The sequence below is a fragment of the Papaver somniferum genome, chromosome 4, assembly GCF_003573695.1.
Source record: "Papaver somniferum cultivar HN1 chromosome 4, ASM357369v1, whole genome shotgun sequence".
Classification (NCBI taxonomy): Eukaryota; Viridiplantae; Streptophyta; class Magnoliopsida; order Ranunculales; family Papaveraceae; genus Papaver; species Papaver somniferum.
Window position 1 is genome coordinate 154,927,826 of NC_039361.1, and position 26,348 is coordinate 154,954,173.

The following is a 26,348-nucleotide window of genomic DNA, read 5'->3' on the forward strand; positions in this document are numbered from 1 at the left end:
TATTCTAGATCTGTTTTCAATTCAGTTTATATCTCGGCTTTATTATCAGTTGAAATTGCATCAACTGAAGTTGTTTCGACTATAATTCATTGAATTTCAGTTGTTTCAAATTTCATTTGATATTTGTTTTGACTATTTTTGTTCTTCATATATTCTCTTGTATAAATCTTTTTACAGTTAAACATGTTGATTATGTTAATTTTCTGTAGGTATTTTATGTTTGTTTCATTTGTCAGAGTTTTACGGGCTTTGATAATTCGCTGGAACCAAAACAGGTTTCATCGTATTATGTTGGAACCAAAATAAGTTTCATCATATTACAAATGTTTTCATATGTAATATGTTGGTACCATTTTTGTTTTTATCATTTTTTACTGTTATTTTTATGGATTCATCTGCACTATGTTGCAATTTTTTCATTTGAAAGCAATCAGACAATTGAATCAATACTACAAGACAAAGTAAATTTGACAATTGAAACCATACATAAGAAATTGAAATCTTTTATAAACTGTGATAAGTATTTTGAATCAAAACATATACTGTTGAAAAATGCTATTACATCTAGTTAACAAGTATTACAACTAGTTTATTTATATTGTTGTAACCTATCCTTTGCATCATATTTTTCCAGTAGTGCTTCATCTTCTCTAGGAATCACATTGCTACCAGCGGTTTTAAGCTTTCGATCAAAGTTCTGGCCTATCGGTATTTGGATTTATAAGAGTTTTCTTCAGAACCAACATTATCTTCACTTTGAGCAGGCTCTCCATTGCTAATATCATCAATATCCTCATTTGCAATATGCTCTTAATTCACTGAACTTCCACCACCGACATTCTCTTCACTTCCAACAACACTCTTTTCATTGTCATCAACAACCTACAGTTCAGGATCAACGTAATCTTCAACACTAATATACTCTCCCCTATGCGCTGGACAAAGTCTTGTTCATGTTTACTATACAGAAGCAACAATGATAATTTAAGGTGACCCACATTCATCTGCAGAACACAAAAAGTAGGTTTTTAGTTAAAATGTTTAATGTAACAAAGATTGGTTTCATTAAAAAAATGTCGACAAAAACATATGGAACTAAACACTGCTCCAGCAAATATCAACAACATTTTTATCATTAAAAAGTGCAACCAATATGGAACATATGAAACCAAACATTGCACTGATACAACTCTGTTTCTCTTTTTCTCCATGTTATTAAACCATATATAAACCATAAGCACCAACAAAATGATGAAACCAATAACTGCAAATGGTTAAACCAAACATATGAAACCAAACAATGCACCGATACAGCTCTGTTTCTCTTTTTTTCCCTATTGTTAAATCATATCTAAACCATAAGCACCAACAAAATGATGAAACCATAACTGAAAATGGTGAAACCAAATCTGGTTATATCAGTTAAGCACACCCAACAGAGAACACACCCAAGGTGAAACCAAATATGGTTTCATCAACAAGATGAAGATAATATAACACACCAACAGGAAATGGTCAAGCATATGTAAACCACAAGTGGAAATGATGAAACCAAATCTGGTTTCATCAAAAAAATAAGAAATGAAACACACAAACATAATTTTTTAAAATTGAACTGTTTCACATTCAGTTGAAAAAAAATGTAACCTAAGCCTAATTAATCTGATAAGACTCTGATCAGTTTACTAAATTAAACCTAAACCTAAACCTAACAAATGAAACCTAAACTAAACAAAAAACCGAAAAATAAAAAAAGATTAAACCTAATAATCTTTGTTTCACACTCAATTGAAAATAAGTGAAGCATCAACCTAATTAATGGCTACGCTCATGTTGATTTCATCACAAAAAAAAACATCATCAACACCGAAACCACATAACTGGTACAATTCTTACTTTTTGGAGTTTTTCTCATTGTTTTCTTTAACTTTTCATCTCTCTTTTTCCCCTGTTGAGTTTTTCTTTTCACCATTTTGTTGTTTGAGAGGATTTAGGTCTGGAAATTTAGACGATTTAGGTCAGAATTGGTTTCATTGGTTGGAATAAGTAACCATTGAAGAAGAGAAGAAGGGAAAATCGGAAATCGAAGCATGATTTTCTCTACGGATGAAGACAAATCTGATTTTTTTCTTATATTTCAGAGACTAGGAAAGAGAACTAGAAGAAGACGACGATGTAATCGATGAACTGAGTAGGGAAAACTTGTTCAGTTAATTCATTTGTTTTGTTGGGGCTATATTACATCGATGTTGACAATCCTGGAGCTGTAACGCGCACGTTAGTACTAAAAAGACATTATTACAATTTAATATATCACAAAATTATTAGAACCCAACTCATATACTATCTAAACAGTATTATACGCACATTAATGCATTTTCGCATTTTTACCGATTGCCACGAAATTAAATGGAATTTCATTTTATCTAGCCGGATAATGCTCTCATTTTTTTGACCCGAATTATTGTCGGTCGCCGAATTGCTATATGGGATCTGGAGACCTTCTAATAATAACGGGGATCTGGAGCCTAGTTAGCAATTCGGGGTACAAATAGTAGTTCAGGACGACATACGTACGGGAATTATATGGATTCAGATAGATAATATTCGGTCAAAAATCCGGTCAACGGTTTGTTGTTCGGACAGTAGTTCGGAACGGCATACATACGTGCATATTCGTTTTATAAATGTGAGTTCGGCACTTAAGATTCGGCTTACATATATGATAAATTGATAAGTATTATGACTTTATTACGATACTAATTTTATTTTTATATGATTTATAAGATGAAAAAAACATTTTAGCATGATTATTAAACAAGAAGTAAACAATTTAATCGCATAAATGTATGATAAACGAGTTTATAGACCTTTAAACAAAAATCAACACCTAAAATACTGATTAAACAACTACCAATAGAAAACTTTAACTGAATAATTGTATGTAAATATAAAGTATATACAAAATAAAACAAAAATCAATCATCAGAACTCTGGTCAGAGAGTTGCCTATGGAAGTTCTAGTCCGAAAATATCATTTAGATTGGGTCAGTTCCGATACGTTCGCGAATCATTCGTAAGATCCATATAATCCGCGAACTAGGTTCAAAATTCAAATAGGTTGGAAATATCATTTGGATTCGGTCAGTTAAGATACGTTCGCGAATAATTCGGGAATGATTTGGAGAATTACTAACTAGGATCCGGAGACCTAATAAATCAGCTGGGAGCGTGGGACACCGTGAATAACAACACACTCAACAAACAATAAGTCTACACCCACCGAACCAGAGCACCGTGATCTACACCTGGTAAAACAAAACCAAACCCCACCCCCTATTTTCCTCTGGTGGGCCCGGGGCTGTGAGGGTCGCTGTTTGTAGCATCACTGGATTCACTGCTCAACAAAAGTCTTTCCCGGTCAAAGAGTCAAAACCTAACTAACATTCATAGACCATAACTAAAGTATATAAATGCAATAGACCCTAGTTTTTGTTTTCTTCTATAAACATCTCCTTTCCCCTTTTTTTTTCCCCAAATTACTGAATTCTCTCATCTTCTTCCTTCTGGAAAAAGTTGCAGAAATTCTACACAGCACGAGATGGATCCAGAAGCAGTATCGAAAGCATTTGTAGAACACTACTATTCAACATTTGATGCAAATCGTGGGAGTCTAGGGAGTTTATATCAAGAAACATCAATGTTAACGTTTGAAGGTCAACAGATCCAAGGATCGCAAAACATTGTTGCTAAATTGAATAGTTTACCATTCCAACAATGTAAACATACAATCACAACTGTTGATTGTCAACCTTCTGGTCCTGCCGGTGGTATGATTGTCTTTGTTAGCGGTAGTCTTCAACTTGCTGGTGAACAACATGCCTTGAAATTCAGTCAGGTTTGTTCTCAAATCAAAACCCTAGCTAGATCTGTATTTTTTTGATTTTTCCTTTTTGATTACTATATTTTCCCTTCTATAACTGTGAATTTACTTAGAGATATATGATTTTGAACAATATGTTGGTGATAGTCTCTGTTAAGTAGTGACATCTTTGCTTGTTTGTAGGTTTTAACTGTTCCATGATTTTGAACAATTGAACAATATATGTTAGGGAGACAATCTGTTAAGTAGTGGTGACACCTTGCTTGTAGATTTAGAACTGATCCATGATTTTGCTTTGTATGAATTGCACTTGGTGCTGATTTTACAAAAGGTATTTGTGTTTGGAATTATCGCCTGGCAACGCTTTGCTCATATCATTTGTTTGGTTGAAACACACACCCGATGGAATTATTTATGACAGCTCTTGGTCTGTTGGTTGGAATTGTGTGTTGATGTTTCGTTCTTTAGTATAATAAGGGTTTGATTACCTTCCTTGTTTAGCATAACAGAGTGTTTGTAAGAAAAAGAATCAAACGAAATCCTTATATGCTTGGTTTCTTATTACTTAAACCTTCAATTAATGTGCCTGAAGCGACTTGAACTTGAGTTACTTTCGTTTGTTCTTTTACGTTGAGTTTCTTGCAACTCCTATTAAACATATTGTCGCTTACTGTATTCCTTTTTACTATCGATCTGTTGGTTGGAATTGTGTATTGATGTTTCGTTCTGTAGTATAATACGGGTTTGATTACCTTCTTTGTTTAGCGTAGCAGAGTGTTTGTAAGAAAAAAAATCATAAGAAATCGTATTATGCTTGGTTTCTTATTACTTAAACCTTGAACTTCAGTTTCTTTGTTCTTTAACGTTGAGTTTCTTGCAACTCCTATAAATAATATTGTAGCTTACTGGATTTCTTTTTATTGCTTTCGAACTGTCAGATGTTCCATCTGATGCCAGCTCAAAACACCTTCTACGTTCAGAATGACATATTCAGATTGAATTATGCTTGAGAGGATGGGGTGAAGTTGGAGCTTTTTGAATCATTTGATGAAAGCATGTTATTGTGGTTTTTATGTATGGAAAAGGTATTATCAATTGGGATGTCTGAGAAGGAACCCATGGAATCAGATACTGTTTAGTTTTGATTTTTAGCGTTTAGACTTTTTTTTTAATGAGGATGAAGGGAATTGCTCCTCCTTCTGGATTTGCTTCTTTATGTCCTATCTTGAAATTATTTTGCAATCTTGTGGGTGTTGTCAAATTGATAGAAAATAGTACCAAACACGAGTTTGTGTTGATTGTGTTCATTACTTCATTTTGCATCTAATTTGTCTCTAGTTTGTTTGTTTGTTTTTGTTTTTTTTTTTTTGATAAAGGGAAATTTTATAAAGCGGAAAATACAATGTTTAGCTTAAATTACTTAAGGATCCACTCATCCATCCTTCCTAGACTTATCCCGGTACGTAGAATTAATATACATATCGTTATATCTGTTCAGGATTCTAGCCAACTTATCCGCAAAAAAGTTACATTTCCTTTTAATAAAAACGAAAGAAGAACTAGCAAGAAACTGGTCATAATCCAAGACTTGCTGCAGAACTGCTTTAGGTCTCCAATCCACCGCAAATTGTGCTTCTTTTTCATATTACTAATAACATTTTTGTTGTCATTGAGGAAGATTATTCTTCATCTATGTATCCTTGCATCCACTTGATAGCTTCTCTACAGATTTTGGATTCTGCTTCTTCTGAACTTGAGCAACATCCCGTGCCTCTTGTAAAGTCAAGAATGTAACCTGTTTTATCAGTTTTAACAACTCCATAGGCAAAGTTTTTTGTAGTGCTCTAGAAAGCGATATCCTGCTGCAAATCATAATTAGCTAAGGTACAGTTAGGATGAGGTTTATCACAAATACTGGCACCACTTTTGTTAACATGTGAATATTCCTTGTTTTTTAGTATAATTTGGTAAGTTTTTCTTGATGAATTCAATTAGATCTATAGGATTAATTTTGACATTGTCAAAGACAACTCTGCATCGATACTTCCAATTATACCAGAGAACATAAGCAATGGAATCTATATTACTGTTGTCCTTTAGTCAAGAAACACACCACTCTTTGAAATTCAAATTAGCAGCAGCATAAAAGACTCTTGAAAAAGAGAGACCTCTCCAAATAGCTTCCGAAAAGACACATTCAGAAATCATAGGATTGATGTTTTCTCTAGCATTACAACTACATAAAGGGCAGATGATATCAATACGAGTGTATATTCCCAAGCCTTCACTGATTGGAAGACAGTCACTTAGAACTTTCCAAAAAGTGAAAAATACTAGAACCACCCTACTACATGGGTTCAATATTTAGAAGTCCCACCAAATGGATCCTCCCCTATCAACTCCATACTTTCACTTTTTAATATTTTAGGCCCAGAACTTTAGATTTCAGGGCTTGGTAATAAAGTTTAGGGTTTGGAAGAAATTCGTAATACCAAAAATGCCCTTTACTATATATACCTAATGAAATAGACTATAGGTTTCATTTCCATATTCATTTTCATTTTCACTTTCTCTCTCCATCCAAAACCAGAGTGAAAACCATAGATTCATTTTCTAGGGTTTTATTGATTCGCTCATGCGAATGCGATATTTTCTAGGAGTTTTCTTGTTCTTCGATCTACAGATCCGTATTGATTTGAGGTGAATATATTAAGCATCTACGAATTCAATTTTAATCATCAATTAGTCTACCGATTCGATTCAAACAATCGAATTTGAATCCAGGTTTCATTCGTTCTAAGCTACTTCAGGTAAGGTTTTCGATTTGATTCAATAGGTTTTCGTCATTCTTTGTTCTCTATTCTTAGTTTGATTAATTTTTGATTCTTTGTTTTTGATTGTGTCTATTCAGATCTGGTGAGATGAACACAAGTTTTTTCTTAAATCAGTCAATTCTCGTATTTTGAATCGACGTACGTTTTAATTTTGTTGTTTTGATTGTTTGATGTTTGATTTTCTAGGGTTAATGTTTGATAATTCATTTCCGTTGTTGTCCTTTGATCTTTTTTTTTTGTGCATTTGGTTAGGTGATTTTGATCTGATTGATGAAGATTCTCGAATTAGGTTGAATTAATTTGATAAAACAATTATGTTTTTAGGAACCTGATGATTTTTTTTTTGTATGTATGAATATTTCGTGGTATAAGTAAGATCCTATCCATATGTATGTATGATGGTGTTTATATATTACAATCAAAAACAAAGAATCTGTGACAGCCTATACATGTTGAGTTTGATTAACTAATCTGTGGTGATATTGGTAGTAGAGGTGTAGGTTCTGGAGGACGATGAGGAGGCGGTGGTGGTAGAGGTGATCGTATTGGAGAAGGTTTGGAGAAGGATTTGAAGTCAGATGTTGAGAAGAAGGAGAATGAACCATTTTAAGTTTATGCTGCTGGTGCTAATGGTGGTGGTGGTCGTCACAGGTAATTAGCTGATTTCAGTTATTGATTTGCTAGCTGTGGAACGAATGTATGATGAATTTAGCTGGATCACTAGTTGCAAAAGCCTAAAATCCCTTCATAAGTTTCTTGGCTTCTTGCCATTTTAAACATATAGTCATGAATTATCAAAACAGAAGTTATGTGCTGTTTTTACAAGTTTGGTATTTGCATTCCAATTTTGTAATAATATGTTGGTGTATTTGTAATCCTCCATCATCCAGCTCTTGGGTGGGAGAACCAGGTCGTTGATCAGGTATTGACATGCTTTAAATACTATATGGTACGGTGTCAGATTGGTACCATGCTTTAAAGCTAAGCTTTGAAATTGAGAATCTACTCGGCCGTTGTAGATTCTAGGTTGTTGTATCCATACAACTATATTAAGTTTCCTTTGAGGATTGTTGAGCCTCATCTAAATGGTATGAAAGTTACAACTCATAATTTCACTTTTTTTGCGAATGTATTTCAGTAGTTATATGGATGTGTAACTACTAATTACACAAGCTATATGGATGTGTAACCACTAGTTACAGAAGCTATATGGATGTGTAACCGCTAGTTACACATGCTGGGATATAGTGTCTATGTTATATATATTGCATTTTCTTACATTTTTTGCACTAGTGGACTTTCCTTGTCTTGTGAACTCTTTCGATGTTTTCCAACTGAGTTTTTTATGTTGATTTGCAGTATGTTATGGTTCTACTAAAAGGATCAGTCCCTATCTCATTCGGTAGGAGCGAAGAGGACATTTCTTTTGGTGAGCTAACATCTATTGGATGTCTTAATGCCGATATAAACAAAATATAATGGTTTTTTCACTAGTTTATTTTGTTGAGTTGTTTTTTTCTTGTGAACTTGCCACATTGAATTGCGTCAGTTTGAATTGTTTTTCACTATAAGTTGTTGATTCAAATGTGAATTATGGTTTTCTTAACATGATTTTAGTGAGGATGAATTATTGGATGAGCTGAAAAGAGCGGTAATCTTTATTGAATTCTTCTCAATACAGAGTCCCAAAGCTGGATTTCCCGAGATTCGATGGTGATAACCCGAGGGGATGGATTCAGATGAGTGAAACGTATTTTCAAATCAATGGTATTGAAGACCATCTGAAGGTAAATATTGATGCTATTTACTTACAAGGTAAGGCCGAAATATGGTTTTAAAATTTTCAAGTCAATCGAAATCGCATTACATGGTCAGATTTAGCCATACATTTAATTGCCAGATTTGAAAAACCAACTTTCAACATTTGATGATTAATATGAAGAGTTTAAATCTTTAAAAACCTTAATGTTAAACATGAATCCATCTCTTACTGAGGCTTATTTTGTTATGAGTTTTCTGAGTGGAATCAAAGAAGAAATTGGTAACTCTACGTCCATGTTTCATCCTGAGATCTTACTGAAGCTTTCTCACTAGCTATGATTCAAGAACAGAAGGTCAATATTGTAGTTGCAGCTACCAAACCATTCACTAGATCCTTCAATACCTCATTTTCTTCAAACACAAAATATTCCTCAACATCCTTTCTCCCTAAACCCATTTTAAATTCACTTAAGTCCACCCCTCCAACACCAAAGTCTTTTTTCACACCTCAATACAAGCCTACCACTGCAAGCCCTTCAATTAGAAGACTTACTCTAGAGGAAATTCAGAAAAGAAGGGATCAAGAACTTTGCTACAATTGTGATGTTGTTTATAATCCAGGCCATATTTTCAAAGGAAAACATAAGATATTCATGTTACAAATGGAACCTTCTGATTCACAAGAGATAAAAGAAGAGGAAGAAGTTTTTGAAGAAGCTTAAGAATCACCAGTCCAATCTGACATGGAAACTTTCATACATGCTTTCACAGGCACTGCTACAGGGGACACAATAAGAATTCCTGGCATTCTCACTAAGCACAAGGTCCCATTTTAATTGATTCAGGTAGCACAACTATCTTTATTGACAGTACTTTAGTTTTTACCATTCATTGCACCATTAGCCAAATTGCTTCTATGATGGTCACTGTTGCCAATAGTGAAAAAACCGTCAGTTCTAGTGTGTGTCCTCAGCTACAATGGAGTATGCAGAGACATAAATTTGTAGAAGACTTGAGAATCTTACCTCTGGGTGGGTGTGATATTCTACTTGGAGTAGATTGGCTCAGGAAATTAGGTGATGTACTTTTTAATTTCTCTAAGTTGAGCATTCTTTCAAACACCATAATAAGAAAATTACACTACAAGGTGCTCCAACACAAACTTCCCTACTCATGATGAGTGGTGCAGCTGTCAAAAAATTCTTTTCCAAAACTACTCATGGAGTTGTAGGTTTTTCTATTTTTGCCACTCCTACACATATTACAACTCATGCAGCTCTATCACCCTTATTACAAGAGTTCAATGATATATTTCAGGAACCTACCCAACTTTCACTTTAAAGAAGTTTGGATCACAAAATCCCATTGCAGCCACTTTCAACACCTGTTAACCAAAGAGCTTACAAATTCCCATACATTCAAAAATCTGCAGTCGAGCAAATTGTGCATTACATGCTTCAAACTGGCATAATTCAGCCTAGCCACAGTCGTTTTGATTTTCCAATCCTCTTGGTCAAAAATAAGGACATTTTTTGAGGTTTTGTGTGGATTACAGAAAACTCAACATCATCACCATTAAAGATAAATTTCCCATACCAATTGCGGATGAATTATTGGATGAGCTGAAAAGAGCGATAATCTTTACTAAGATTGATCTTATAGTTGGCTATGACCAAATTATAGTTCATGACCTGGACATCTTCAAAACACCATTTAGAACTCATCAAGGGAATTATGAATTCAAAGTTATATGCTATTTGGCCTCACCAATGCTCCTGCTACATTCCAAGCATTAATTAATGAAAATTTTCAACCTTATTTGAGAAAGTTTGTTCTGGTTTTCTTTGATGACATACTTGTTTACAGCTCCAGCATGACTGAGCATTTGGAACATTTGAAAATTGTTTCTTCTCTCCTCAGACAACATCAACTATTTGTTAAGTTTTTTATAAGTGTTGCTTTGGACAACCTTCATTGGAGTACCTTGGTCATATCATTACAGCTGATGGTGTTTGTGCTGATCCCAATAAGATTGCTTGCATGCAGATTTGGCCAGTACCTAAAACCATTAAGGAGCTGAGGGGCTTTCTGGGACTTACTGGTTACTATAGGGAATTTTTGAAAGGATATGGTTCCATTAGTAAACCACTAACAAGTCTTCTCAAGAAATATTTTTTTCTGTGGAGTCATGCTGCCACCATTGACTTTGAACAACTCAAACATGCAATGACTACTACTCCCATTCTGGTATTACCAGACTTCACTAAACCATTTACTGTTGAGAGTGATGCTAGTGATAACTGTCTGGGTGCAGTACTACTTCAAGATGGAATACCAATTGCCTTCTTTAGAAAACCATTAGGTCCAAGAGTTCAACCACTTTCTACTTATGAGAAGGAGTTTCTTGTTGTTGTCATGATTGTGCAAAGATGGAGACAATATTTACAGGGAAATAAGTTCATTATCAAAACTGATCACCAGAGCATCAAATATTTTCTTGAGCAGAAACTAACTACTCATGTACAAGAAATATGGTTGATCAAACTTCTCGGCTTTGATTATGATATTCAATACAAAAAAGGATCTAACAATATGGTGATGTTATGTCCAGAAGACTTGTTGGATCTGGTTCTTGCCACTCTTTAGTTCTCTCTATACCAACATGGGTTCAAGAAGTTACTAACTGTTATGCCAATGATGATAAGGCACATCATCTCATTTCACAACTTTTGCTCAATCCTGCTAGCGTCCCACATTTTACTTATCAAGATGGAGTTTTGAGAGACGAGGACAAGCTCTACATAGGAGTGGGAGGCAATATCAAAAACAATCTTCTTGCATCCCTTCATGCTTCTGCCATTGGTGGTCATTCGGGTATTCAAGCAACTTCTGTTAGAGCTATAAGTCATTTCTATTGAAGAGGCATGCATAGAGACATTGTGCTTTTTGTTTCTCAATGTGAAGTTTGTCAAAGAAATAAAAGTGACCACACAAATGTTGTTGGATCACTCCAACCTCTCCCTATCCCTGAGAAAGCTTGGCAGCATATAATTATGAACTTCATAGAGGGTCTCCGTGTCAGCAACAGGAAAAGTGTAATCATGGTGATTGTGGATAGATTAACCAAATATGCTCACTTTGTGGCTCTTCAACATCCTTACACAGCTTCTACTGTGGCCAAATATTTTCTCACTCAAGTCTTTAAACTACATGGCCTACCTTCTTCCATTGTGTCTGACAGAGACAAGGTCTTCACAAGCCACTTTTGGCAAGATTTGTTCAAAGCTTTGGGGACAAGTCTCAACTTGAGCACAACTTACCATGCTCAGACACATGAAAGAGTTAACGCATGCTTGGAAACTTACTTGAGGTGTCTCACAAGTCACAAGCCTAGCAAATGGAGTGAGAGAAAATGAAGCTATATGTTGATCGGTAAAGAAAAGAAAGGTCCTTTGAAGTAGGAGAAATGTTTTATTTGAAGCTTCAACCTTACAGACAAGCTTCTTTGTCCTTACGCAAGAAATTTAAACTCTCCTCCAAGTTCTATGGGTCATTTCAGGTGATACAGAAAATTGGACCAGTTGCTTATAGATTGGAGCTTCCTTCTCATGCTCGCATTTATCCTGTATTCCATGTCTCTCAGCTCAAGCAACATATTGGTCGTAAGCACACTCCCTCTCCTACCTTACCAATTGTTTATCATGAAGGTGAGATTATAATGGTTCCTCAACAAGTCTTGCACACTCGCACCATCTTAAGGGGAAAGAACTTGGTCCGTCAGCTTTTGATTCAGTGGACTAACTCGTCACCAGAAAACGCTACCTGGGAAGATATTTCAAATGTCAGAGCTCACTACCCAAAATTTATCCTTGAGGACAAGGATCTTCTTCAGGGGAAGGCAATGTCACATTGTGATAGTTAGAGTTATTACTGCATGGTAGTTAGATTAGTTACTGCAAAGTCTGTTGTTAGTAATTCAGTTGAGTGCTAAATCGAGTGTTGATTGGAGGAATAGGATTGCGACATGTGCGTTGCATCCATTGAGTTTTAGCTAGGGTTATTGATTAGTATTTAATCATGTAAGAGAAACTTTTCTCTGTCTATCTAAAATTTAATGAAATTTTACTTCTTTGGCTGCGCTACTAAAGCACAAATTTAGGTCTGAGTTTCCATTCAGGAGGTGATTCGTCACCATTTTATCCAAATTCCATCCATCTGCTTGACTAATTGCTGTAACTATACAACAGTGTGGTGCATAATGATAATTCTTTGAAACATGTTACTATTAACCAGTGCGCTATTGCGTACCATAACATTAATACATTATAATGATTACCATTATGTAAATTAAAGGAAAAACCAATTAAACACAGCACCCATGAATGGGTATTTTCAAGGGTGAGATTTGGATCTAGTAGTGAGAGATGATCTCATATCTACAATAGCAGATTCTTGAGCTCCCAGTTTGACAGCTTCTTTACTCGCTCGAAAAAATCTAGATATAGCCCCCTTTACATACTCATTTGCCTCCTTTACACTCATCTTTTTTCTCGTGTCATCTCTAAAGCTGCTCAGCATATGATCCCCATTGAGAACTGCAGCTAATTGTACCAATTCGCTTTGAAATTCAGATATGGCACCATTTTCATTGGCTTCTGTGGTTCTCAAAGGAGTCGCATCAGGTAGTACCTCTGCAAAATGATCTCGATATGTTAACAAAACAAATTGATAGACTTAATTGCTCTACATGAGATCAATATTTTATAGAATTCGAATTTGAAATATCTAAATGGGTTTTAGTTGTGCAAGCTAAGTAGAAAATAAAAAACCTGGACAATCTGTTCTTGGTGCGGTTAACTCCCCAACCACCTCCTCGAATGTACCAGCCCAAGCATCTCTATGTGTCAAGAAGTTGGATGAAAGGTTGAACATTTTTTTTATTGTCGCGGGTATCGAAGAGTGCTCGAATTCTGAGTTTGGAGCAGGTCCTTTCGGAGCACTGATCACTGCAATAAGGAAAAAAAATTGTTCAAATACCACACCTAAATCAACACAAACAACATGACTAAAGCTAATATCATTTTTCTAGTTTCGTGTTTATAGCAAGCAATTACCCTTAAATAAAATGCAACATGTAAAACCAGCTATAGAGGATCCATTTCTGAATCCAATACAGTTAAATTGTACGCTAAACATAAAACTGAACAGTTAAAACACGAGCAAATAGTTACCAGTTCCTTTTTTGATCCAAGGAGACACCATTATGGTCGGTACTCGGACTCCCAACCTGTCAAACTTGAAGAAAAATGGAGCAGGGCCATTGTTACCATCGGGATTAGGCACATTCTCATAAGGAGTAGTTACATGATCATAAAAGCCACCATGTTCATCGTATGTGATAATAAAAAGGGTTTCATTCCATTGAGGACTAGATCTCAATGCCTCGTAAATTTCCTTAACGAACTTTTGCCCATTTGCGACATCATGAGAGGGATGATCATCGTTAGCAGGAGCTCCTATTAAATCAAAGTATCTCGGCTCGATCACAGTTAGGCTAGGCAACTTCCCCTCACTTGCATCCTTCTTGAAACTCAAATCGAACTGATGAAACTTGGAAATATACTTGAGTTTACGAAGGTTCCTATAAAATAAAGTAGAGGGAACGGTTTGGAAATAGATCCCAAAATCCATTCCATCTTCACGGAGAGAATCAAATATAGTTTTTTGTGGGAATCCCATCAGTAGTTGCTTCTTGACATGACTAGTTGCTCCATGAGATGTTCCAGAGTAAACAAACTGCCTATTGGGTTGTGTTGGTCCCGGAAGCGCACTAAACCACCGATCGAAAATGGCGAATTCGCTCACCAGTGAAGCAAAAACAGGTACTTTTTCAGGTCTAAACCCTTTCATTACAGCTTCAGATAATTCAGTAGACATTGTTAATGCTTGTTCAACAAAACCATTCATGGTAGGAGTTGATGAGTTAGAGCCGAAAACTTGATCACGAATGGCTTGGAAAGAGTGACCGGGATCTGGGTCTACAAAATGAGCATCATCGGTGAAACAAACTGATTCGGATGGAGATTTAGTTGAAATTGGATTACATTCATTACCTGTAACCCCATTGATATTTGGATTAATAGTTTTCTTCATCCATCCTATCATATGATCGAAAGATCGATTCTCTAAAACCAACACTACAATAGTTTTGATGGGTTGTTGAGCTGCAGAACCAGGAATTGAAGATTGGAAAATGAAAATTAGAGTAAGAAGAAGAGTAAAATGAACTGAGGGTCTAAGAAATCTGTGTTTCTCCATTGTGAAATTTGTGTCAAGATAGTGAAGTAAAATGTCCTAGATATACTATGAAGATTCTTCTTGGTACATTTATGGAGAGCTCATTTTGGCAAAAAATAATAAATGCCGTGAATTCTCCGTCCTTGTTACCTGAAAAAGTGCATGCATGCTTAAAGATATGATCCCATTCATAAATATAGGTGGAAAAGTAAGATTTTCTTTGTGCTGGACAATGGGTCAGTGCACCAATTCAAACCCGGACCGGATTTCTAAGTTGAATTAGTCTGAATCTTATGAGTTCAAAATGCAGGGAAATAAGCAAAACGTGTTTCCTAGTTACTAATCAGGATGACAAGTTTCATGACAGAACTAAATTATAGAGCGAGTAAATGAAGGAAAATGTTATGGGGAACAGGGTTTTCTATGGGTACCTTATGGATTTAGGCAACCGAGAGATCGACCGCATTAACCGTCATTTTCTATGGGCACCTGCAGTTAGATCCCTGTTTACTGAAAAGTAAGACAAAGTGAGAAACAATGAACAGTGACAGATATCATAATTTGTACTATATTCTAGATTAGATAAGCTTACAAGTACAGAAACTATATCTCTATTACAATCAGCATACAAATCTATTACTGAACATTCAGTGATACAAACATGGGTGTTGTTATGGAACACCCTTTTGATCATTTCTTGATCTCATTTCTCCATCACTTCATATACACAATAGGTTAACCTAATTACAAATCGTCACAAACAACAGTTAAATCTTTCAGTATATTTTTGGTTTCTGGTGGGGTGGAAGGAAAACCAAAGGGGGCACTATTTTAAGCTCACCAGGCACCGCTAGTGGAACTGATAAAAGTCGCTCATGTCTTTATCCATGTCGTCGTCGCCAAGGGAAGTTGAAGCCATTTCACTTTCCCTTTCATCGAATTCGGCCTGTGTGATATGAGCGAATAAATAAGGAAGGGTACTTATTTAGATATGTAATTTCCATGATTTTTTTTAGATATACAACAAATCTGTCACTACTCACCTTAGCTTGCCTGTAGCCTTCTAGCATGCGTCGGTATTGTTGGCGTGCCTTGGAAGATTCAACCATGGACATCACCTGTGAGACAGCTTCCTCGATGGCCACATCAACTTTTTGTTTTCGAAACACCTTTAGGATGTCTTCATCATCAGTTTCGTCGATGGATTCTGATTCAGGCTTATGTAAACCAGCTCCTTTACGACGCCATCGCAATACAACCTTATCCACGAAACCAACAGCCCACACAAACATCTTAAACTTCTTCCTGACTTGATGACCACGCACATGAGCCTGCAAACATAGATATCAGATCTAAGTAGAAGATAATCATGTATTCTTCTTATTCTTAAATAAACAGAGTCAATTGTTAACCAGCAGAAACAATCCAATTGACAGGGTTTTGATATCTCTGTAACACCATAACTCCAGAATATTGTATGATTTTGAATACGTAAAATACCTGTATTCTCACAACTTTCTGACGCAAGGCTAAAAAGTCTTTTCGTCCTTTCCAACCACGATATTTCTTTTGAATAGACAAAGCTGCTTTATCAAAATTGTGATCGCGCCCATGGAAAGCAATCTTTGATGCAGCTGAAAGCCCAGCAATATATTCTGGAGTGAGACCATACTCATCATCACTAGCAGAAGCAACCTCTTTTTGTTGTGTCCTCTTAAAAGAATGTGCACGGAAAGCAGACTGTATACGTGCAGCAGCCTGAGTAGCATTTCGAACAGCGGACAAGTAATCCTTAAGATAGACCTGATCCTCAGTTTCACCGAGTCTCCCACCTGAGATGCTCTCAACAGTTCTCTCTGCCTCAGCCACAGCAGATCATTTAGAAAGCTCACTTTCTTCAATCGTGAGAGATGAAAGGTGGCTTGTCAGGGCAACCTCAGAGAGATATCCTGCAAGTCCTTTGTGGCCGCTAGCAGCAGCAATTGAACCTGCAGTTTTACCCACCAGATCATGCGAGGTAGGATCTGTCACTGCCTCAGCTGACGCGCCAGCAGCTATAAGGGCAGCAATCATTTTCTCTCTGCGAACAAAATGATATTTAGATGAAAACAAAAAAAAGTGAAAACCTATGTTATGGACAATGACAAACAACACTACGTAGTTCCCTTACCTTCCAAAACGTGCAGCCCAATGAAGGGCTGTCCATCCATTAACATCACGAAAGTTAATATTGATCCCAGATTGAAGAATCGGGTTGAGGGCCCATTCAAAACCTAATGCCCCTGCCATATGGATTACACCCTGTTCTCTCTTTGACAAGGAACAATTTGGTGTGTCACCTCCTTGATGCTTCGACGCAAGCCATTTCTCCAACTTATCTTTCAAAATCTTCTGAAGAAGCCAATCAATGGTTCCCAATGGAGTCTCACTGTCAAGTAGAAGTGCCTCTATCATATATTCCCAATGATCTTCATCTACTTTTGTTTTTTTTGTTGCATCAATTCCCCAAGCGACAGTATCTTCTTTCACGGCCACTGGGTCAGACAGAAGCATCTGCGCAAATCTGACGAGCAGTAGCAGTTCTTCGGTACTCCTTGTAGAATCTCTTGGCCTAACAATGTATTCAAACTCTCTTATTTCACTGCAGCACTCCCGATAGCCAGAAGTAAGGTACAGGGGAATCTTTCCAGATATATTGGGAGGGGCATGGCAACATAAAACCCCTTCCTGAATGATTCGCGCAGGTGTTTCTATGTCACCGAACATACAATGACATGCAGATTCAGAGGGATCAGAAAGAAACGATCCAATAATGAAGACCTGCATTGCAGACACATATTATGTGCACAGTGATATCGACAACATGGTCAATTATATAGCTTAATTTCTGAAATGAAGAAATACGGAGGATAACCTGTCGTACCTTTGTATCCTCAGTCGCATATCCCCATCCTGGAGATATTTCTCGAATGATGAATTTTTTCTGTTGTGCAGTATTACGACTTGATTCTGCACTAGATATATTTCTGGGCTGACTGCCTTGATCATTCCACATATTGTAACTATCAGGACTGGGTTGATAAATATTTAGCCCAGTAAGACCTGTGGAAACTTCAGAGTTCTCAACTTCTTGGGCCACTGACACTGAAGCTGGTGATACAGGGTCATCAGAGCCTAACAAAAACTGTCTAGCTGCTGAAATCTGGATACTGTCCTCTGAACTTGGCAAACAATTGATCCCATTTTCAGTATCATCTCCAGTAAGATCAATCCACTGAGGTTGGAGCCGGGAATGATGATATGTTTATCATCTCAGTCGAAACTAGTTTCTCCTGTGTCAAAAAATCACACTTCACAGTTTAGAATCCCTGAAAATTCTATTTTAAAACAATGTTAAACAATCAAAAACAAACCGATATAGTCAGAGTTATAGGGGAATTCACTGCAAAGTAACAGACTAGCAGTTTAACAAGCAGTATACACAATGTATGCTTCTTACACTTCCATCCAAAGAACTAAGACTCCTGTCTCTGGATTCAATCAAAGCTGACCCCGAGCACAACTCCAACATCTCTTTCCAGAAAGGAGAATCCTTTCTCTCAATTCTGTTTCCGGGGAGATTTTTCTTGTGAAGTTGCTTCCCATTCTCATCATACAACAAAAGTAACTGTGTTAGCTAGATCTATATGTTGCCTTTACTCTGGTAAAACACAACAAAAAATTGGGAGCAAAAAGCATCAACCTCTTGAACTGTTGAATACTTCCATCGAAGAAGCATTCTTAAGTCGTTAATACTACAAACTAATGTATATTTCCTACATCCTGTGACTTCCCAAGAAGGAAGTCGTGGAGCTTATAACCTAAGACTTCGGAGTGTGCCTCTACCTACGCCCCGTGCAAACTTATGGGCACCTGCCAACCTCTCTATTAATGGAGGTCCGTGCCTCCTTGGGTATAAACTTTCAGTGCTTGCCTATGAAAAAATTTCGCTTACACACCACAATGGGGTTCATACCAAGGCAGGCAGGAAAGTTTGTTTAAAAAAGTAAGTATGGTGCTTCTCAGGTTACATCCTGCATATCCACATGTTATCTACACGAATGATTTCAAATTTTCTGTAACCCGACAGACAAACCTGAAGGTTGTATGAATAGGCTGTCTTCTGAATCATCTAACATCCCTGACCCTTCACCATAATATTGATGATTGTTTACGATTTCTGAGTCTTCTAGGTTATCATGGTAGGGTCTTGTTTCACTATATGAACCCCCTAGATCTTCTGATTGCCCATTCTGCTTGTGGTAAGGAGGAATCTCTTCAATATCATTGTCATTCAAGCTTAACTGTTCCTCAAGCCTTCGCAATGCTTGACCAACCTCCGCGTTACTTGACCTACTAACCTCCGTGAATTCATCATCCCCATCCAGATGATCAACACCATTATTCTGGACAGCTAATACTGAACTCACTTCCATCGACAAAGGACTAAATGAACTTTGATATGGTTCATGTGATTCAGTTACTGCTGAACCGGAGCCTGGAATTGAGGTATATAAGGTATGTTCCTGAATTATTGTAGATGATCCTGGTGACAAGTGTGATGACGATGCAGCACTATACCTCCCCTGCAAAATATTATATATAGAATTTTTACTAATGGCATTGAACAAGATCCATACTTATCACACAGCTATTCCAGATGGAATAGCTAAAGCTACTTCAAACTATGTTTTCATGATGGCAGTGCACTAGCTACGCATAATGTTGATGTCTGGTTACTATAATTAAATCTCACTAACATACCTCGCTAACTTCTCTGTAGTGGACCAGAACAATATGTTCATATGCCCTGCAAAAGTAAGTCAAACTATCGATTGTTAACCAAAAATTGTATTCTGACGTATCAAAATGAACCCATTTACTTGAGATTAAAAAAGGAAATCAATAAAGACTTGACAAAAAGAAAAAACAACAGAAAACTTACGGGTCTAGCATCCAATAGCTTCGCCTCTGAAAACATGGATTCTGCTCGCCATGAGCATAATAACAATTCAAAGCCTCAGTATTCCCAACCTATCAGCAAAACAACACACAAGGTCATCAAAATCAAACAGGTAAATGTTATTGCATGCTTGTTCAAGAAATTCCCAAATTAACTTAATGTTGCATCCACACAATGTCCAGATATCACTGCTTACAATAATAAAGCTTTAAAAATATTATGACTTCAAGCATATTTAAGTACTAACCTTCAACCGTTCGTGTGCTTCCCCAACAGTTCTCCCATCCTTCTTTTTCCTCCAATCATACCCATCTCTTCTAAAGAAACGAAGTACCCTTTTGTTGAACAGAAACAAAGATCCACCTATCCAAAAAGTTCAACACAATTAGCAAGTCATCCAAACATAACAAAATACACAATCCCAACTACTACAACCATTTTATTAGACCATTGCAAGTGGGATTCGAACACCATACCTAAGCCCCAACTAAATGAAACTCAACAACAACAAAAAAATATGGTATACTTACTGGGTGGTTTTTGAGGTGCAGACTCAGTGAGTTGACGATTCTCATGATTTTGCAAAATGAAAAGCACTTCTACTGGCTTCAACCAACGCCTATTAGCTTCTTGAACTAGTTCATTTATATTGAACCCTGTCATCAAAATTCAATCAACATCAAGTTTATTTACTAGCATGGATTTTGAAATAACAAGAGAAAAAAAAAAAGGATTTTACCAAGAGAAGGAGTTTGCATCATTTCATTCCAGACAATTTCACAAACACCTTTCAATCCTCTTCCTCAGGAACCCTAGAAGAGAGAGGAATGTGAAAATTCCAAATGGGGGAGAAAGACGAAAGACAACTGTAGTACTAACTGAGTCAAACAGACTGAATTCAAAGACTTGTCTGTCTGAGTGGAGGTAAAAGGTTTTTCCGTACGTTTTACTCAGCTTTTCACTTACTTTTTCTGAAATGAATCTGAAAACAGTGGCTGGCTGGCGGTGTGACCGACTAAATATCTGAAAATGGACGGAAATAGCCTTGTGTTTGTATGTGTGTTTCCTTCAGTTTTCTGTTGGGTATATTATAAGGGAGTACCTTCCCAACTACCAACTTCAACATACCACAAAACTGGGGAACATACACCAAGCAAGTGGACATGGTGACGTGAATATTTGCAACCTTAACTTTATTCCAGGTTTGAACTCGGATCGTCCTCGGGTTTTTTTTCTTCTTTTTGGTTCAACCGACTCGTTTGAATCTTGATCCGAATCTGAATTATTATGTTTGGCCGGAAAAGTATTAAATAATAGTGCTATGTACAAAATTCCTACGACTCAAATATACGAACCGATCCAACCTCGAAATAGCCATCGGAAAAGTGAAAAAGATATTAAGAAATTAGACCTCGAAATGGCCTAAGTTAGACTTCGAACACAATTCGAACAACCAATGTGTAAATCTGAATATCAGTCGATTAGGAAATTAACTCTCATAATTGTTTCCGAGAAAGATATTAAGAAATTAAGAGAATAGATTAATCTTTTGAAATTTGGAACATCCCATGAGGAAATGCTTGTTTCTTTATGAAGTTTGGTAAGGCTTCATTAGACATGTTTGTTGGAGCATCGACTCTCCTTTTCAATGTTAAATGTCATCATCATGCTAAGTAACCGTGTCATCATCATGCTAAGTAATCGCGACATTATTGTAATTCATATTGTAATTCATATCATCTGGATCCACAATGTGATGCAAGATATGATTGTTAACATACTTGATGAGGGAGTTACATTTTCATTCCTTCGATGTTCATACTTTTTATCAAATCCATCGAAATAGGCATGTGCAAATTGTGAAGTGGGCATTGCCAGGTTAGAAAGATAACAATTATGAAAGTTAGACGAGCTTACATAAGCCACTAGCATCACAAGGATGATGCAAGGAAAGTATGACATGAGCATGGATGATGCATCCTTGGAAAGAGCAAGGGTAATGTATGATTCAGCTCAACGCAAAAGCAGAGTGATGAGGATTAAATAGGATTGTAATTTCATGTGTGTATTTTCCAAGAAATGCCTTATGCCTAGACAAGATGTGGAATCCGGCAAAGCATGTAAATAAATTGCAGCATTAGTGGTCCAACGTCTTGACGCTCATATATCTAATTAAGAGGTAATTGCGACATTTTGGTAACTCATGTCATCTGGCTCGGTAATGTGATGCAAGATATGATTGTTGTCATACTTGGTAAGGGAGTTTCATTTTCACTCGTTGGATGCTCATACTTATTATCAATCCATTGGCGTAGACATGTACCAATTGTGAAATGAACATTTCCAGGAAATGAGGCTAATGATGTAGTTTTAATAATGGTAAATAGAAGGTTCGTTGCTCAGAATTGGGAAGTTGATTTCAGGCTTAAACTATAAAATTAATTAGTAAATAAAATAAAGGATAATGACAATGTTGAGAGACTACTGGGAATCAGGATTCCACCAAACTCATATTTTATGGTTCAATTATTAATTCTTATACAATTATAGCTCCAAAATAACAATTATTGACTATGAATCTTTGCCAAGGTAGATTTTATGAAACATTAATTGTAAATGGTAAGCATGAATCAAAACACCTAAGCTAAGCATAACCCATCAAACCAAATCACAACTAATTAATTTAAAATCATAATTCAAATTATATTAATGCAAAAGTCATAAAAAGAATTTAATCAAATTACCATAATGTTGAGAATTGGCTTCCTCCGTCATCCCAGTGATGGGGTTTATATCCACATGGTGAGAACACGCTCAAAAAGATAATTCATTACTCAAAAGAATGTTATAATGGTGAAAAGAAAGAAGAATAACAAAACAGAAAACCGCAACGTTTATAAGTGTTGTGAATCAGCTGTGATACTGAGATGTCAGTGTAGCAAGAACGACAGTTCTGTTGACTATATTTTACAGGATTTTGTTCTTCAGTTTCTTCTTCACCAGCAGCAGCAGGGAAGTTTCCTGCAACTTCTTTTCTTCGATCTGTAGATCTCAACTGCTACCTTTTCCCTGGTGACTGAAGACTTATTTATACTCAAAAGGTCCTTTGAATAACTCAAGATGATTTTCTTTCCTTCTCTGCAATATTCGGAGAATAACTTCCCTGTTTTATACTGTCACGATGTTTGATGCCTATTATACTCGTGATTCCTCAGCTGACACACTTTAGCTCGTTCCCAACACCTCTTAAATCGTGTTATTATCCATACAACCTCATTCCAAACACAGAAAATCTCTCGACATCAAAAGATAAACCCGTGAAATACTTTCTCATATGTTTTGCTTTGATTTGATGATTCAGCCCCGTTTTCTTGAATCTAAGAGACTTGCCATCTCTGTTTTGATGTAACATGTCGGTGCATATCCATTGGAGTGATTGAGTTTCGCCCAAACTCTTCAAAGATCCAAACAGAACTTTCCGGGATGAATAAACCCGAGAATACCATTTTCTTCAAACTCATGATTCCAACTAGTTTGAACCAAAACAAAACCCGTTACCATCTCTGTTAAGGACTAAGGAGTAAACCCATTTAATTCCAACAATTGAATCTCCCTCTAACGAATCCAATTTTCAAACCCTAATTCTGGTCCGTGAAACTCAATTTTTCCGCCAAATTTCCAAATTCAAGTTGTTGAAGATGATTGCCTCTTATCCAATTCAGGGGCGTATTAGCAATATTGGGGGTATGAATAGCAATTTGTGGGGTATAAAAAGTAATTTTGGGTTGTAAATAGCAAAAATTCCTCCTGGTGTCTTTATCAACTCCTTCGGGTGCCTTCAACACATTTCTTGATTGCCCTTATCCAAAGATGGGGTGCCTTTAGTACTTTTCTCCAAAGGTTTAAAACCCACTTTTTGAACCAATTTATTCGTAAAAGCTTATTTCTCCAAAAATACCTACAAAGACATAAAAACATAAAATAAGTACAAAATTGAGCACTAAAAAAATATAAAATCGAGACAAATCAGACACATAAATGCGTCTATCAGCTAATAGGTACGCAAGTTAGGTGAGCTTTCATAATCCACTTGCATCACAAGGATGATGCAAGGCAAGTACAACATGAGCCAGACTGATGCATCCTTGTAAATAGCAAGGGTAGTGCATGCTTTCATCTCAATACCAAAGTAAAGCGATGACGCGGAAATAAGCTTACAATATCCTATGAAAATTTCCAAGGAATGCCTTATGCGAAGACAAGACGTGGAAATCGGGGATGCATATTGTTAGAGAATTGCTTGGTCGAAATCACAAGTGTTTATACCTCAAGCTTGTTGTCAAATTTAGTTGTTAAAACTATATCTTAATTTCTAGTCTACAATCAGTTAAGTCTTGGAGTAGGATAGAAATGTAGTTGAGAAACAGTGGATCACGGCAGTCATTATTGTATTCCACCGTTTGAAGGAGAATATCAATCGAAGATTTTGTATAACTTCATCAACAAAAGGTAAGAGAAGACTGAAACACCTATATCTCAAGTTATATTCACTTTTCTATCATTTGAGACGATGTCGCATAGACAATAATTTCGAGTCAAGTTTATCTTGATAATTTCTCGAAATATAATGACTAAGGGCAGATCTTATGGCAATGGACAAATATAATTTTTTGTTGAGCTAGGTGGATTTTCCACTATGGTAATGCACTCGGAGGTTGATAATCAAGCGTCCGCACTTTAGACAAACGCTGGCGTTGGCAGAAAAAATGCAGGCATTGAAAACCTATACGCTGGCGTTGAAGACATAACCGTTGGCGTTGATGACACCAACGCGGGCGTTAGACACAAAAACGCCAATGATCGATTCTCTAACGCCCATATTATTCAACGATATTATTTTCAAAACTATAAATTGCTTCAACTGAATTCATTTTCAGTCACACCTCCTTCTAAAACTCTTCTAAATCAAATTTTTTTGATAAAGTATGAGCGGCATTTTAATAAAAGCGGTCAATAGTGTAAAAAATATAAGAGATCGAATAAATGAACCGGCACCGCGGCGTGCCACAGATGTATATTTTGTCAAAATCAGGAAGCAGAGTTTGCTTTGTCGAGTGTAGTTGTTGCTCCATCATTAGTCCAAGGTCATGTGTCGTGGCATCAAGATCGGTCTGAGGATTATTTTAGAATGATAGGTGGATTTTCAGACTTGAAGGTTGTTTATGAAGTCTAACCCCCTCAAGTTCGAGAAAGGGTTGGCAGATATCCCTGGCGGGCGCTTTATAGCGTGAAGCCTAGAAGACACAACAACAGAATTCTGAAAACAGTGGTAGAAAGATGGTGGGAGACGATGCACTGATAAGTGCTTAATTTACATGATTTTAGTGTCCATTTCATACTTGTTTTACGTATATTTCTTGCATTCTATGTTGTATTACTCTTGTTTTCTCTTTTATTTGTTTATTTAGGTGAATCAATGGAAATGGAGTTAAAATTAAAGAAGCTAAGAAGGGGAAAGGAGTTCATTCCTGCATGAAATGAAGAAGTTAAAAGGCTCAAAGAAAACTCTTGGATACAAGTTCCAGGAAGATTTACGATTGGGAAAATCTTCTCAAAACCCAACCGTAAAATAGATGAATTTTCAACATAAATTTCCAAGAAGACTTACGGCTAGATCCAACCCAACCATAAAATTGAGTGAAGATATATGAAGATTTGGGCATTTCTATGTTGTATAGGACGACGATACGAGTACAACCCAAAAAGAATGAGGTAAATCGACATCGTATGAAGAAGTTATAACCGAAATGGTGAAGAACAAAAAGTTTCAGGAAGAATTACGGCCAGGTCCAGAAGACTCGCACCCAGACGTAATTCTGGGATTTTCAACATTATTTTACAATCAGACTTACGGCTAAGTTGAACCCAGACGTAATTATGAGGATTTTTGGCGAGTTTTGGGTACTAGGCACGTGTGGGGGAAGAAAACACGGGCCCGGAAGGATTTTTGAAGACCTAATTTGTGAGCACTATATAAAGACACCTCCTAAACATCAAGAGGAGAATATATAATCTTTTATCAAGCCATTGGATAGGAGAACTCAAGAGAAGGAAAAACTAGAGTTTGCTTTCGTATTTATTGTTCATCTTCTTTATTTGATTATGATGAACTCCATAGCTATGAGTAGCTAAATAAATTTTATTGGTTAAGGATGTAGTCCTACATCTAGAACTTGTGTTTGTTTAATCGATTAGTTTTCTCTTTGTTATCATCGTTCTTATCTCTACTGCGTTTTTATCACATGATTGATATATTGTGATAGAACTTAGATGTTTGATTAGTTAAGTGGACAATTAATTGAACGTGCATCCTTGTCCATAGCTACTTTAGGGTTTTCATCGAGCGATAACCCCGAATATTAGTAGCATGATATGACTGCGGGTTTGTAGTGATACACTCTCGTCATCATATGTAAAATTATACCATTGTTCGAATTATCATGCGCAATGTATGATAGTTGTAGTGATTAGCCTTTCCAACTTATTGCACCTAGGAATCCGAACTTAATTA

The 26,348-nt window shown here is 36.4% G+C and overlaps 2 protein-coding genes and 1 pseudogene across 2 annotated transcripts; 1 reads left to right on the plus strand and 2 right to left on the minus strand.

The window, feature by feature from the left end:
- The first annotated feature begins 3,512 nt into the window (after window positions 1-3,512).
- LOC113271652 (nuclear transport factor 2A-like) lies at window positions 3,513-5,205 on the plus strand. Its single transcript, XM_026521550.1, has 2 exons — window positions 3,513-3,898; window positions 4,822-5,205. The coding sequence occupies exons 1-2, from the start codon at window positions 3,602-3,604 to the stop codon at window positions 4,891-4,893; spliced, it is 369 nt and encodes a 122-aa protein (XP_026377335.1). The 5' UTR covers window positions 3,513-3,601; the 3' UTR covers window positions 4,894-5,205.
- A 7,522-nt stretch (window positions 5,206-12,727) lies between these two features.
- Window positions 12,728-15,721, minus strand: LOC113271653 (non-specific phospholipase C6-like). The gene is made up of 5 exons (XM_026521551.1): window positions 15,617-15,721; window positions 15,207-15,285; window positions 13,710-14,925; window positions 13,308-13,484; window positions 12,728-13,169 (listed from the first exon to the last, which is right to left on the minus strand). The coding sequence occupies exons 3-5, from the start codon at window positions 14,794-14,796 to the stop codon at window positions 12,871-12,873; spliced, it is 1,563 nt and encodes a 520-aa protein (XP_026377336.1). The 5' UTR covers window positions 14,797-14,925; window positions 15,207-15,285; window positions 15,617-15,721; the 3' UTR covers window positions 12,728-12,870.
- Window positions 15,328-20,825, minus strand: LOC113273326 (annotated as a pseudogene).
- Between the last annotated feature and the right edge of the window lie 5,523 nt (window positions 20,826-26,348).

Bases quoted from the DNA above. Each gene is read 5' to 3' on its own strand.
- LOC113271652 (XM_026521550.1), top strand. From the start codon at position 3,602: ATGGATCCAGAAGCAGTATCGAAAGCATTTGTAGAACACTACTATTCA. The intron at 3,899-4,821 runs GTTTGTTCTCAA...TCGAACTGTCAG, and splicing joins ATGCCTTGAAATTCAGTCAG to ATGTTCCATCTGATGCCAGC.
- LOC113271653 (XM_026521551.1), bottom strand. From the start codon at position 14,796: ATGGAGAAACACAGATTTCTTAGACCCTCAGTTCATTTTACTCTTCTT. The intron at 13,485-13,709 runs GTAACTATTTGC...TCCTTATTGCAG, and splicing joins TTGGATCAAAAAAGGAACTG to TGATCAGTGCTCCGAAAGGA. The intron at 13,170-13,307 runs GTTTTTTATTTT...ATCATTTTGCAG, and splicing joins ACCAAGAACAGATTGTCCAG to AGGTACTACCTGATGCGACT.